At 54.3% G+C, this 11861-nt stretch overlaps 3 protein-coding genes across 3 annotated transcripts; 2 read left to right on the top strand and 1 right to left on the bottom strand.

Annotated features, from left to right (window-relative positions):
- Positions 1-786: 786 nt before the first annotated feature.
- LOC128080367 (vasotocin-neurophysin VT) lies at positions 787-4486 on the top strand. The gene is made up of 3 exons (XM_052682482.1): positions 787-3120; positions 3465-3666; positions 4291-4486. Exons 1-3 carry the CDS (start codon positions 3001-3003, stop codon positions 4452-4454), a joined length of 486 nt encoding a protein of 161 aa, XP_052538442.1. The 5' UTR covers positions 787-3000; the 3' UTR covers positions 4455-4486.
- MRPS26 (mitochondrial ribosomal protein S26) lies at positions 4400-11802 on the bottom strand. Its single transcript, XM_052682476.1, has 5 exons — positions 11544-11802; positions 10540-10677; positions 9831-9954; positions 9193-9458; positions 4400-5013 (listed from the first exon to the last, which is right to left on the bottom strand). The coding sequence occupies exons 1-4, from the start codon at positions 11774-11776 to the stop codon at positions 9327-9329; spliced, it is 627 nt and encodes a 208-aa protein (XP_052538436.1). The 5' UTR covers positions 11777-11802; the 3' UTR covers positions 4400-5013; positions 9193-9326.
- On the top strand, positions 6632-8076 carry LOC128080368 (neurophysin 1-like). The gene is made up of 3 exons (XM_052682483.1): positions 6632-6751; positions 7496-7700; positions 7909-8076. The coding sequence occupies exons 1-3, from the start codon at positions 6632-6634 to the stop codon at positions 7956-7958; spliced, it is 375 nt and encodes a 124-aa protein (XP_052538443.1). The 3' UTR covers positions 7959-8076.
- Positions 11803-11861: the final 59 nt, after the last annotated feature.

Below are 11861 nucleotides of genomic sequence, written 5' to 3' on the forward strand. Positions count from 1 at the left end.
AGCTCCCAGCTCCCCAGCTGTGCAGCCATCTCCTTCCCTGTCCTCACTGCTTCCAACGGAGCTCGAAGCTGTGGCAGCATCCCTTCTGCCCAGGAGTTTCTCACCCAGCCTTGCTGCCAGGCAGCGTGGTTCAGGCTGACGTTTTCTCCTTGGGAGCTGGGGAAGAGCCACCGGTGGCCCTCTGCCTGCACAGGCTGTTGTCCCCATCCGTCAGCTGGGCTGATGGCCCCTGCATCCCCTCCCCATTGCCACCATTAAGCCCCATCAGCCATCAGAGCGCGGTGACCGAGTGACTCTCCTCTGATGGACGTGGAGGAGCCCCGGTCGCTGCTAAATATCACGAAAAAAGGGCCAATTTGGGGAACATCACTTTCTCCAGACAGGAGATGGATGCGTTCCCTCTGCAAGCGTGACTTGATAGTGACTGGCACAGAGCAAAGGCTTCTCAAAGTTCCCTGCAGGCAGCTAACTGTGCTGGTTAATCACCTGAAAGCAGCCGTAACCACGTCGTTAGGAGCTCAGCGCTAACGAAGGGGCCTGCAGGAGCTGGGGATGAAATGGAACGTGGCACAGCAGTGCTGGGATGCAGAGAAAGCATCCCGTAGCGTTGCAGGGCGTTGGGTAGCACTGCCCTGCAGGATGCTCCTGACCATCTCTGCCCCACGGCCCCATTGCCTGAGCCTTCCTGATGTCCCCCCACTGTGACCCCAATGTTTTCAGCCCTCAAACACTCTTTTTGTGCTCTGCATCCATCCTCCCTCCCAGCTCCATCCCTCCCCGTCCTCCCCTTGATTTCAGTAAGTGATTCTGCGTTGTGGCTGCGGAGCCTCTGCAACTTGGAAAACATTTTATTAACCTTCCTTGACTTTAAAGAGCATAATTACATTTTAATCTCATATTCCCGCGTTATCATTCCAGACACAGAGTCATTTGAATGCAGCTCGTTCTGACTAATGTAATTTTACGATACAGTAATGAAGAGACAGAGCATGAGCACGAAACTCCCAATTTAGACGTGACATTTTGGGCTTCTTTAAAGAAAAGTTTTCCCATCCCAGTGCTTTCACATCCTCCCCGGCCCTGCAACGCCAGCGGGTTGGACACCCGCTGTGAGCAGCACGGAGGGCCGGGCTGGGCAACGCTAACGATGTTGGTCATTAAGGTACAGCCTTAATGATTCATCAGTGCCACTGCCCTCATCCCTGAGCTCTCAAATCCAGGACCAACTCTCCCAGAGGATGCATCCATCCCAGGCTGGGACTGGGATCGCCGACACCGTAAGCATCACCCCAAGCTGTGAGCCCACCCTTACCCTTCCGTGCCTCAGTTTCTCCTTTGCAGCTCAATTTTTTCTGTTGTTTTCTGCCCCTGTCCCTCATCTTTAGTGCAGATGATTTCAGGGGGTGCTTAAGGTCAGGAAATCATCCCAGCAGTGGGATCACAGCATCCCCACTGCCCGTCCCCATCCCTCCCACAGCCCCTCCTCACCGCCACTGGGACCAGGACGGCGGATGCTCATTAGGCTCCTGATTCCCCTCTGCATATTAATTTCACGTCGTCGAGGTCGCCCTCAGCTTTGCTGGAGTGGGAACATGAGACCAGCAGGAATATTCATGGCGGGGGACGGCTGTCCCCTGGGCTGGGTTGCAGTGGGGGTCTTTGCATCACAGTGAGCCATGGTCCAGCCCTGCTCCCAGTGCTACATCCCTCCCAGAGCTGCAATCTCCAAATTAGCATCCCTTCCCAACAGCAGCATCCTCCAACCCAGCATCACTTTGAAACTAACAACCCTCAAATCAAAATCCCCGCTAAACTGGCATCCTCCAAATTAACCTCCTCCAAAACAACATCTCTCCCCAAATCCTCATCCTCCAAATCAGTATCCTCCCTAAACCAGCATCCCTTCTTCACAAAAACCCCTCTCCAAACCAGAATCCTCCAAAATCACACCTCTCCCCAAATCCTCATCCTCCAAACTGTTATCCTCCCCGGAACAACATCCTCCAAAGTAGCATCCCTTCCCAAACCAGCATCCCCCTCTAAACTGACGTCCTCCAAACCAGCATCCCTCCCCAAATCCTCAGCCTCCAAATCAATATCTCCCCCAAACCATCACCTTCCAAGCCCTCATCCTCCAAACTGGTATTCCTCTTCCAACCAGCATCCTCCAAACTGGTTCCCTCCTAAACCAGCATTCTCTGTACCAGCATCCCTCTCCAAGGCAGCATTCCTCCCTACACCAGTATCCTCTGAAGTAGCATCCCTTCCCAAACCAGCATCCTGCTCTAAACCAACATCCTCCAAACCAGCATCCCTCCCCAAATCCTCATCCTCCAAATCAATATCTTCCCCAAGCCAGCATCTTCCAAACCCTCATCGTCCAAACTGGCGCTCCTTTTCAAAGCAGTCTCTTCCAAACCAGCATCCCTCTCTAAACCCATATCATACAAAACCACATCTCACCCCCAATCCTCATCCTCCAAACTGGTACCTTCCTAAATCAGCACCCTCCAAACCAGCATCCTTCCCTAAACCACTATCCTCCAAACCACCATCCTTTCCCAAACCACCATCCCCCCTAAACCGATACCCTCCAAACCCACACCCCCAAAACCCTCTCTTGCCAATCCAGCTCCCTCCAAACTCTCAGCCCTTCCCAAACTCCCACAACCCTCCCTTTGTCCACACCAGGGGTCCATGCCCCCAGATTTCCTCCTGCTCAGGGGATTCGCTGTCCCTGAGCGCCGCCGCGTGCGCTTCAGCACTGAATCACCTCGATTACAGATTCGATTGGATGCAATTTGGGAAAGAAAACAAGGGGGGGGGGGGGAGAAAAAAAAAGACAACAGCCCGCCCTCCTTCTCCTTCTCCTCCCCCTGGGAAGGGGAGACAGCAGCATAAATAGGCACCAGCACAGCACAGTGCCAGACACACAGCGCAGCCAACGAACAGCAGGGCAGCTTTCCCCACACGCGTGGCATCGCTCTGGGCACACACAGCATGGCAGAGCCTTCGCTGCCCCTCTCCTTCCTCTGTCTCCTGGCTTTATCTTCTGCCTGCTACATCCAGAACTGCCCCCGGGGTGGCAAGAGGGCTTTGGGTGATACAGCTCTGCGGCAGGTATGGAGGCAAGGGGGTAAATGGGGGCTGTGTGGGGTGTGGAAGGTGCCCAACAATTGCTGGGTGTTGGAACTTGCTGGGGGTTGTTGGCATCTGCTGGTTGGTGCCAATCAATCTTTGGGTTGAGAGACAGGGCCAAGAGCTTGGTCCCGAAGTGATGGCTGAGCTGGGGGTACAGGAGCATTTGTGGGGGGACAAAGGAGGGTGGCATCGGGACCAAGCCACTGCGTCAGATGGCAAAGGTGGGGTCAGGCCAGGCGTCACTGTGCGATGTGCAGAAAATAAGTCTTACAGGGGGTCTCTGAGCTCAAGGATGGGCACTCAAACATGCTCTGTCCCTGCAGTGCCTCCCCTGTGGACCAGGGAACAGGGGTCGCTGCTTCGGACCCGGGATCTGCTGCGGTGCAGAGCTGGGCTGCTACCTGGGCACGGCAGAGACACGGCGCTGCGCCGAGGAGGACTACGTGCCTTCACCCTGCCAGGCTGGTGGGCAGCCCTGCGGCTCCGGAGGGCGCTGCGCTGCCAACGGTGTCTGCTGCAGTGCTGGTAAGGGGGACTGGGGGGAGTTTTGGGGGTGATAATGTTCGATGGTAGGAGATGGGGAGTGGGTGGAGATGAGGTGGTTGGGGGTGGGAAGGGTTAATGGGGACTGGGGTGGATTGGGGGGTTGCAAAGGGGTTGCAAAGCACTTTTACAAAGTGCTCTGGTGCTTTGCAAAAGGATCGGCGTCCCTCCCCAAAGCAGCAGCATCCTCCAAACCAGTGTTCTCAAAAATCAGCATCCCCCCAAATTAGCATTCACCTTCTGAACCAGCATCCTTCAAATGGAGGCACAGAGCAGCAGCGACGATGTCGCCAGCTTGGGACAGAGATGGAGCTCAGAGCTCCCTCCCATGTCTCCACCTTGAGACATCCCTCTGCTGGACACACAAACCATAAAAAATCCCTGCTTCCTCATTAATGGGAGCAATAAAGCTGGAGTTTGGGCTTCTCTGATGAGAAACAGATGATCTTTAAGATCCCTCCACCCAATACAACTCAATCCAACTCAACCCAACCCAATTCAACCCAACTCAACTCATCCAAACCCAACCCAGCTCAACCCAACCCATTCTATGATTCTACGACCTGAAACCAACTGCTCCTAACAGTGATGCTTTCCCCACTGCAGACACATGTGCCATGGATGCCGTGTGCCTGGAGGAAGGCAGTGAACAGCCAGAAGAGGCAGAGGAGAAGAACCTGACGGTGCTGGATGGCACAGCTGGGGACCTACTGCTGAGGCTGATGCACCTGGCCAACAGGCAGCAGCAGGGCAAGCAGCCCGGCCTCTGAGCAGCTGGGATATCAGCAGGACCCATTGTAAATAGCAGATCTAATAAAGTCCTCTTGCACTGTGCTGGCTTTGTCTGAGGTGTTGGGGATAAAGGGGGAGTGCTGAGCTCCAGGGTACATTGGGAGCTTGGGGATGGGCAGGATGGGGCCACGTAGGTGGGTGCCATGCCTTCCTCTGACTCCCTGAACCCATTTTCTCATTTCCACTGTTTTCCACCTTGGAGGCTCAGCTCCCATTCGACAGGATTTTGCTGAGCTGGTGCCCCCTGGTGCTAAAAGGGAAAAGTCCCATCCAGAGCCACGATTTGAGGCCATCCATCCTCACCCCAGGATCCCACCAGCATGCATGGATTCCAACCTCCTTTTCACACCCTGTCCCCAGATTTGTGATGGGGATCTGCCTTTGGACGCCGTCACCTCCTTGCACTCTGGGGCTTTGCTGCCTTTGGGAAGTGAGGATTTGGTGTTCAGGTCCTGGCAGAGGTTCTGGGGCTTACACCTCGTACAGATCACATCTCACCCCTCCGTGAGACTTGTGGTTTTGGCCAGGTCCAACATCCTAAATGGGATAAAAAGAAGAAAAACCATCCCAAATTCCCCAACCCTGAAAACCAAACTTGCAAGCTTTGGGTTCCCAGTTGTACCCAACCACGTGTGTTATCCTCCCAAAACGCCCCAAACCCCTCAACGCTGCAAGCTTCGGGATCCCAGTTGAACACAATCACACGTATTATCCTCCCAAAATACCCCAAACACCAAAACCCCAACCCCTCAAAGCCACAAGCTTTAGGTTCCCAGCTGAACCAACCCCAGAAACTATCTTCCCAAAACACCTCAAACTCAAAAACCCAAACATCCCAAAGCCACAAGCTTTGGGTTCCCAGTTGAACCCGATCACACGTATGATCTTCCCATGGCAGCAATACTACCAACACTCACCAAACTGCTCCCACATCATTCCCACAACACCCCCAAACCCGGGGCTATTTGGGCAGATGCTGCCTAAACTTCTTACCCTTTTGGGTTCCCTGCTCCAGGCTGCGTCCCCAAAAGGAGCCACGTCCCTTGTTCCCATCATCCGCCTGTCCCCCTGGGCTGGCATCTGGCTGCATTGTGGAGACAACTGGCCTTTATAATGTCCCCACAGGGAGGTGGCACCTTGGGGTAGTGGTGCTCCCATTGGCCCACGTCACCCCGACACGGTGACCAGCCCCCATCCCACCCCATTAGTATGGAGCCCGGCGCTCCAGCTGCAGCCTCAGCCCGCTCCACACGACCCCACTAAGTGGCAGACCAGACACAGGGCAGAGGGGATGGCAGAGGTGACAGCTCTGTGGCACTGGGCTCTGCATTCCCCAATTAAGCAGGCACTGGGAAGGACCAGGGTCACGGTCTCCATAGACGTAAGCTGTTGTCCAGAGTGAGTGGATTTATTCAAGTCAGGAAGCCCTTAATTGCAGTAACAAAGGCAGGGAGGTTCAGGCCTTGGAGGCTGGCTGCACTCATGCCATGTGTGTGGCTCCAGGGCAGAAGTTACAGGAGATTTGGGTTTTCAAGCATTTGCCAATGGGTAAATTGGGTATTTTTGAGAAGGTGGGATGGTCTAGGGAATGCTCAGTGATGTCACCACGCTCCCAGATGGGACATGCATGCTGCTGAGCACCCCTAACACCAGGTAGAGATGGGCATGAATGACCAGGCACCACATATCACAACCCAAAGCTCTCCAGCTTTGCTTTTTTTTCCTCCCACCAGAAGCGATTCAAAACCCAGCCGGCACAGAGTTTCACTTCAGCTCACCCCATTCACCCTGCTACCAGGAGGACACATCACCAAACTCCAACCCTACCCAACCCATAGGGTTTGGCCAAGCAGGACAAGGAGCCACAAAACCACAGCGTGGCCATCCAAGGTTTCACCCCCAAAAAAAGCACCTGCAGCCCCTGTGCATCCCCTTACAGCGGTCAAAGCGAGCACTAAGCAAATCAGCACCACAGCACCGACCTCACGTCCTCGACCTCCAGTTATTAGCCAAGCCCTTTGGTGTGGAAAGCAACGCCTTGTGTTTTTAACAGGAAATCAATGACGATGGTGCTGGCGTGTATAATTAGCAGGGGGGGCCTATAAATACTGCTGCTGGCCAGGACGGGATCCAGAAGCATCCTGATCCTGCAGCCATGTCCTACAGGGCGCTCACCGTCTGCCTGCTGGGGCTCCTGGCTCTCTCCTCAGCTTGTTACATCCAGAACTGCCCCATCGGGGGCAAGCGTGCCGTGCCAGACATGGACATCAGGAAGGTAGGTCCCTGTGGGCTGGGGGGGCTGTGAGAGCACCGGCCACCCCTTCATCGGGCAGCTCTGAGCTTGCCAAACAGCAAGGTGAGGTGCATGGATGTTATAGGAACTGGGATTCAGAGAGGGGGGAATCTTAAAGCAAAGAAGTTTGGGGATGGGGAGGGAAAAGGAAGCTGCAAAGGCAGCCAGACGCAATATGCTGATGAAAACCCATTGCTTTTTCTCAATGCTGGGAAAAAAAACAATTCCAATGGGGCAGTGGCACCATTTTTATGTAGAATGCTAACTTCTGGAGGGTGAATTTGGTGCATGATCAGCCATTTGACTAAAGCCACGATCGTCATGGAATCATTCGGGTTGGAAAAGATCTCTAAGAGCACCAAGTCCAACCCCAGCACATCCCTCAGTGCCACATCTCCAGCTCTGGAACACCTCCAGGTTTGGGGATTTCAGCACTCTCTGTGCCACCTGTGTCAATGCCTTTTCTTTTGAAGAATTTTTTCCTCATATCCAACCTGAACCTCCACTGGTGCAGTGTGAGGCCATTCCCTCTTATCCTACCACTGTTACCTGGGAGAAAAGATCAACGCCTTTTCACCACTCCTACATGAAAACAAAGCCAGAACCTTCCAGAGCAAACCACTGGGATGAGGACTGAGCTGAGAGCAAGATGAGGACCAAGCACACTGGCAGAGGGCAGGGAGATCAGGCTCAATCCCTAACGCTGTTTCTCAATGCCCTGAGCAGTGCCTGCCCTGCGGCCCCAGGAACAAAGGCCACTGCTTTGGCCCCAACATCTGCTGTGGGGAGGAGCTGGGCTGCTACCTGGGTACCTCTGAAACCCTGCGGTGCCAGGAGGAGAACTTCCTGCCAACGCCCTGTGAGTCTGGGAGGAAAGCCTGCGGCGAGGATGGGGCGAGCTGTGCAGCACCAGGAATCTGCTGCAGCAGTGGTGAGCAACGTGGGGAGACCGGGGGGGGGGGAGCTCACATCTGCCCCAGGGCTGTGGTACAGAACAGGGAGGGGGAGGATGTTACTGAGGGTGGACCTGTCGCTACTGCGGGGCACCGAGGCCGAGTTGTTTGATGTTATTCAAAACAGCACAGGGATGGAGCTCTGAGGGCTGCTTGGTGCTCATTTCCTCTTCTCTTCCTGAGCAGAGGGCTGCGTGCTTGACTCATCTTGCAACCAAGAAATGCTGTTTGCATAGGAGGAAAAACCAGCAGGATCTGCTGTCCCATGGGCTGCACCAGCGCAGCACCCAGCACCATGACTCAGATTGAAGTGATGCTCTTAATTAGAAATAAAACTTGGAGAGAATTAAAAAAGTATTTGTGTGTTTTTCTCCATCCTTGCCTGGTTTAGCTCTAGGATCCTACTGAGACGGTGCTGTTCAGAAGTCCTCTGTGATTTTCTTAATTTTGTTTTGCTAAAAATCATCCTAGAATGGCTCAGGTTGGAGGACACCTTAAATCCATCTAGTTCCACTGGGTGGGCAGGCTGCACTCACCAGCTCAGGCTGCCCAGGGCCCCATCCAACCCAGCTCTGAGCACCTCCACTGACAGGGCACCCACAGCTCTCTGGGCAGCATTACCACCACTCTCTCACCACTCTCTGAGCAAAGAATTTCCTCCTATCTACCTCACATTTCCCCTCTTTTAGTTTAAAACCATTCCCCCTTATCCTATCACTATTACACCATGTAACTAAAAACAGAAAAATCAGTTTGCCTCCTGTTTATAAACTCCCTTCAAGTACCGAAAGGCAAGGGAGGGTTTAAAGGATGAACAGGAACAACAGGTCATTCCACCATAGCAGAAAACACAGAAACAATGATTTATTTCACCTACCAACAAAAAACACAGCGTCTGTGTTTTCTACAAAACAATCCAGACCTTGTTTTCCATCAAAGGCATCCAGAGGGGCAGAAATGCAAACAGTGCTGGGGCCACTGGCACAGGAGGCCATGATGGGCTTGTGCCAGAAGCAGATGTAGTCACAGGGCTCCACAGAGGTAAGGGTGCAAAACCAGTCAGATACAATCTCCCTGCAATATGTTACTGTGCAAGGCCCAACCTCACCTGTGACAGGTGTGCCTTTTTCTTGCACGTATTTAAGACCAATTGAGTGCAGAAAAACAAATCAGAAGGCCAAAGATAAAGGGAGAGTGACCAGAGATTGAGGTGCTTCAGCTGAGTGGAGGAGACAAAAGGATGAGATCTCTCCAGTGCAAAACCACTGAGGATTTGCCTTGGAGTCTGCCTTGCTCCACCTCACCTCCAAGTCAAAGGCAGTGGGGATCCAACCAGAGGGAGGTGGAACTGCAGAGCAACGGGAGCAGAACACCAGCAGCTCCTCCTCCTCCTGCCTGCCTCACTGCAGGACTGAGGCAGAGTGCTGCTCTGCACCTCAAAATAACACCATTTCCCTCCTCTCCCCCTACCTCTGCAACAGCAGCACAGGAAGCAGGCTGTTTGTCCATCAATTCTGTGGCTGATTTGTGCATTAAAAGGAAGAACCCCGGCCTCCAGGTGGAGGCCAGGCCAGCACATCCCCTTCAGCCATGAGACAGAGCTGCTAGGACAGTGCAGTGCGCTTGACGATGCGTCCCTCTTTGTCAATGGCGAAGTTGTAGTTGCGAGGGTTGTCCAGGCACTCCTCAATCCGAGCCTCCAGGTTCTCAGGAGTGATGAAGGTTTTTGCTTCCTCCTGCAGGAAAGAGGGGAGTGCTGGCTGTTAGCACACGCCACCAGAGAAAGCCCCAAGGGTCACCAGAATCTGCCTTTGGGCACATTGGCGCCGCAGGAGGTTGCCAGCACCTCTGCACACACCGCTGCTGGCTATGGGGCTCCTGCAGACGTGCCAACCTCACATCCCAGCAGTCAGTCTGAAAGACAGCACCGTAACTCCCTCACTTGTGATTATTCCTATCCCTGCTGTCTGAGCTCTCACTTAACCTCCGTCCTTTCCTCAAGCTCCAGGAAGGAGCCAACATTTCCCTTCCACAGAACGTGGGCCACCAGAGCGTCACTCACGCAGATGGTGGCAGCCATCTGCCCAGCATCCCCCAGCTTCTCTCACCTGCAGTTGCAGGACTTCTTTCTCTTTCTCCTTCAGAAAGGCCTCCATCACTTTGGCTTTGTTCTCCGCAGCCTGCAGCTTCTGCATCTTCTGTTCTTCCTCTTCTTTCCTAATTCTTTCTTCTCTGCCATTTGGGAAAGAAGAAAACTTATGTTAGGTACTTATGACCTGAGTGAGACACATCAATCCCTGGGGCACCATGCCTGCAGGTCTGAGTGCAGCAGAAATGGAGGAGCAGACCAACAGGCTTCATCCCTTTAACCTCTGCCTGAATTCATCTGCTGACTGCTTTGAGTTTCTGAGTGCACTTCCAATGCTTGACCAGGGGATGGCTCCATGGGAGCAGAATAGGAGTGAAAACAGAGAAATATCTCAGGTTAAAAATCAGGAAGAACTTCTCAGAAAGAGTGGCAATGCATTGGCACAGCTGCCCAGGGAAGTTGTGAAATCACCGTTCCTGGAGGTGCTCAAGAACCACAGAGACATGGTACTGAGGGACATGGCCGTGGGCACTGTGGGGATGGGTTGACAGTTAGACTTCATGATCTTACTGTTTTTTTTCTATGACAGTCACAGCACACCAGCGGCAAGCAGGGATGAACCACTCAGGTTTATTTTTACAAAAACATGGCCTGGTTATCTGGATGTTTTATTTGGTTTTGAAACACAACTTGAAGCAGCAGTTAGCACTGAGGCTGCCTGCCCTCACCTGCGTGCCCGCTGTCGTGCATTCTCAGCATCGTTCCAGGCCATCAGCAAACGGTGCTCCTCTGACAGTGCTGCTGAGTCCTCAGCATCCTTTTGTGCCTCATGCTTCCTCTGCACCACCTCGGACCTGAAGATGGAGCTGCCAAGGAGCAGGGCACTGAGCACAGCCCCACATTCAGCCCACATTCCCAGCGATGCTCAACATCCACCCCTCTGCCAGCCCAATGTAACCCTTCAGCCAGTCCCCACATCACTTTCAGACTCCCCCCAGCTCTCCTCTGCCCCACTGCCACTCTGGACTCCCCCAGACATCTCCTGCCCCAAAACAGCCCCATACCCAATCACATTGTGAATGACAGATGCACTGTAACTCCATATCCTGGCCTAAAACAGTTCCACAGTCCCAATCCCACTTTATACCCCCATACCCTGATCCTGCCCCAAAGTCACTCCAGAATCTCCGCAATCCTCCTCTGCCCTTAAGATACCCTATTACCCACCCTTCAAATACTCCTCCATCCAAACCATCCTGATCCCACCTACAGCAGCCCTATACCCATTCCCTGCACCACATGCACCCTGCATCCACAAAACCCTCCCCTACCCCACCACAGTGACATACCCTGCCCCAAAACGGTTCCAGCAACCAGATCCTGCCCCACAGCAGTCCCACAGCGAGACCAGAATCCTCCCCCTGCCCCATAGCAGCCTCATACCGCACCACAACCCCACATTCCACCCCACAGCAGCCCCATAGCCACATCCGTGCCCCACAGCCACTCTGGACCACTCCCCAAATTATGCTCTGCCCCAAAGCAGTGCTCATACCCACCACATGCCTTGACAGCAGCCCCAGCCCCACCACCAGCCCGACTTTTGCCCCAAAACAGTCCCACAGCCGCCTCACAGAGACCCCCACAGTAGTCCCACACTCTCCTCAAAACTCCTCTGCCCCACAACAGCCCCACACCCGCCCACCCCACCCTCTCTCAGCCCCGCAGGTACCGGAGGGCACCGAGCACCAGGCGGTGCTGCCGGTATCGTTCGGTGACCACATAGAGCTCGGCGGGGTCGACAGGAGGAGGCACTTTCAGCCGCGACGCTTTAGATTTGGCGGGGGGATCGTGCCGCGATTTGCGGCCCCGACACGGCACCAACCACGGGCTCCAAGCAGGGACAGGCCCGGTGACGGCAGCGGGGAAGGAGCGCGGACCGCAATACCTCAGCGCCGCCAACATGGCGGCCAGCAGCAGGCCGGATGTGACGCGAACAAGGCGGGAGTAGCGGACCAATGAGAGGAGAGCGCGGAGCGAGGCACGATGG

The sequence above is a fragment of the Tympanuchus pallidicinctus genome, unplaced genomic scaffold (assembly GCF_026119805.1).
Source record: "Tympanuchus pallidicinctus isolate F22 unplaced genomic scaffold, pur_lepc_1.0 scaffold2, whole genome shotgun sequence".
In the NCBI taxonomy this organism is placed as follows: domain Eukaryota; kingdom Metazoa; phylum Chordata; class Aves; order Galliformes; family Phasianidae; genus Tympanuchus; species Tympanuchus pallidicinctus.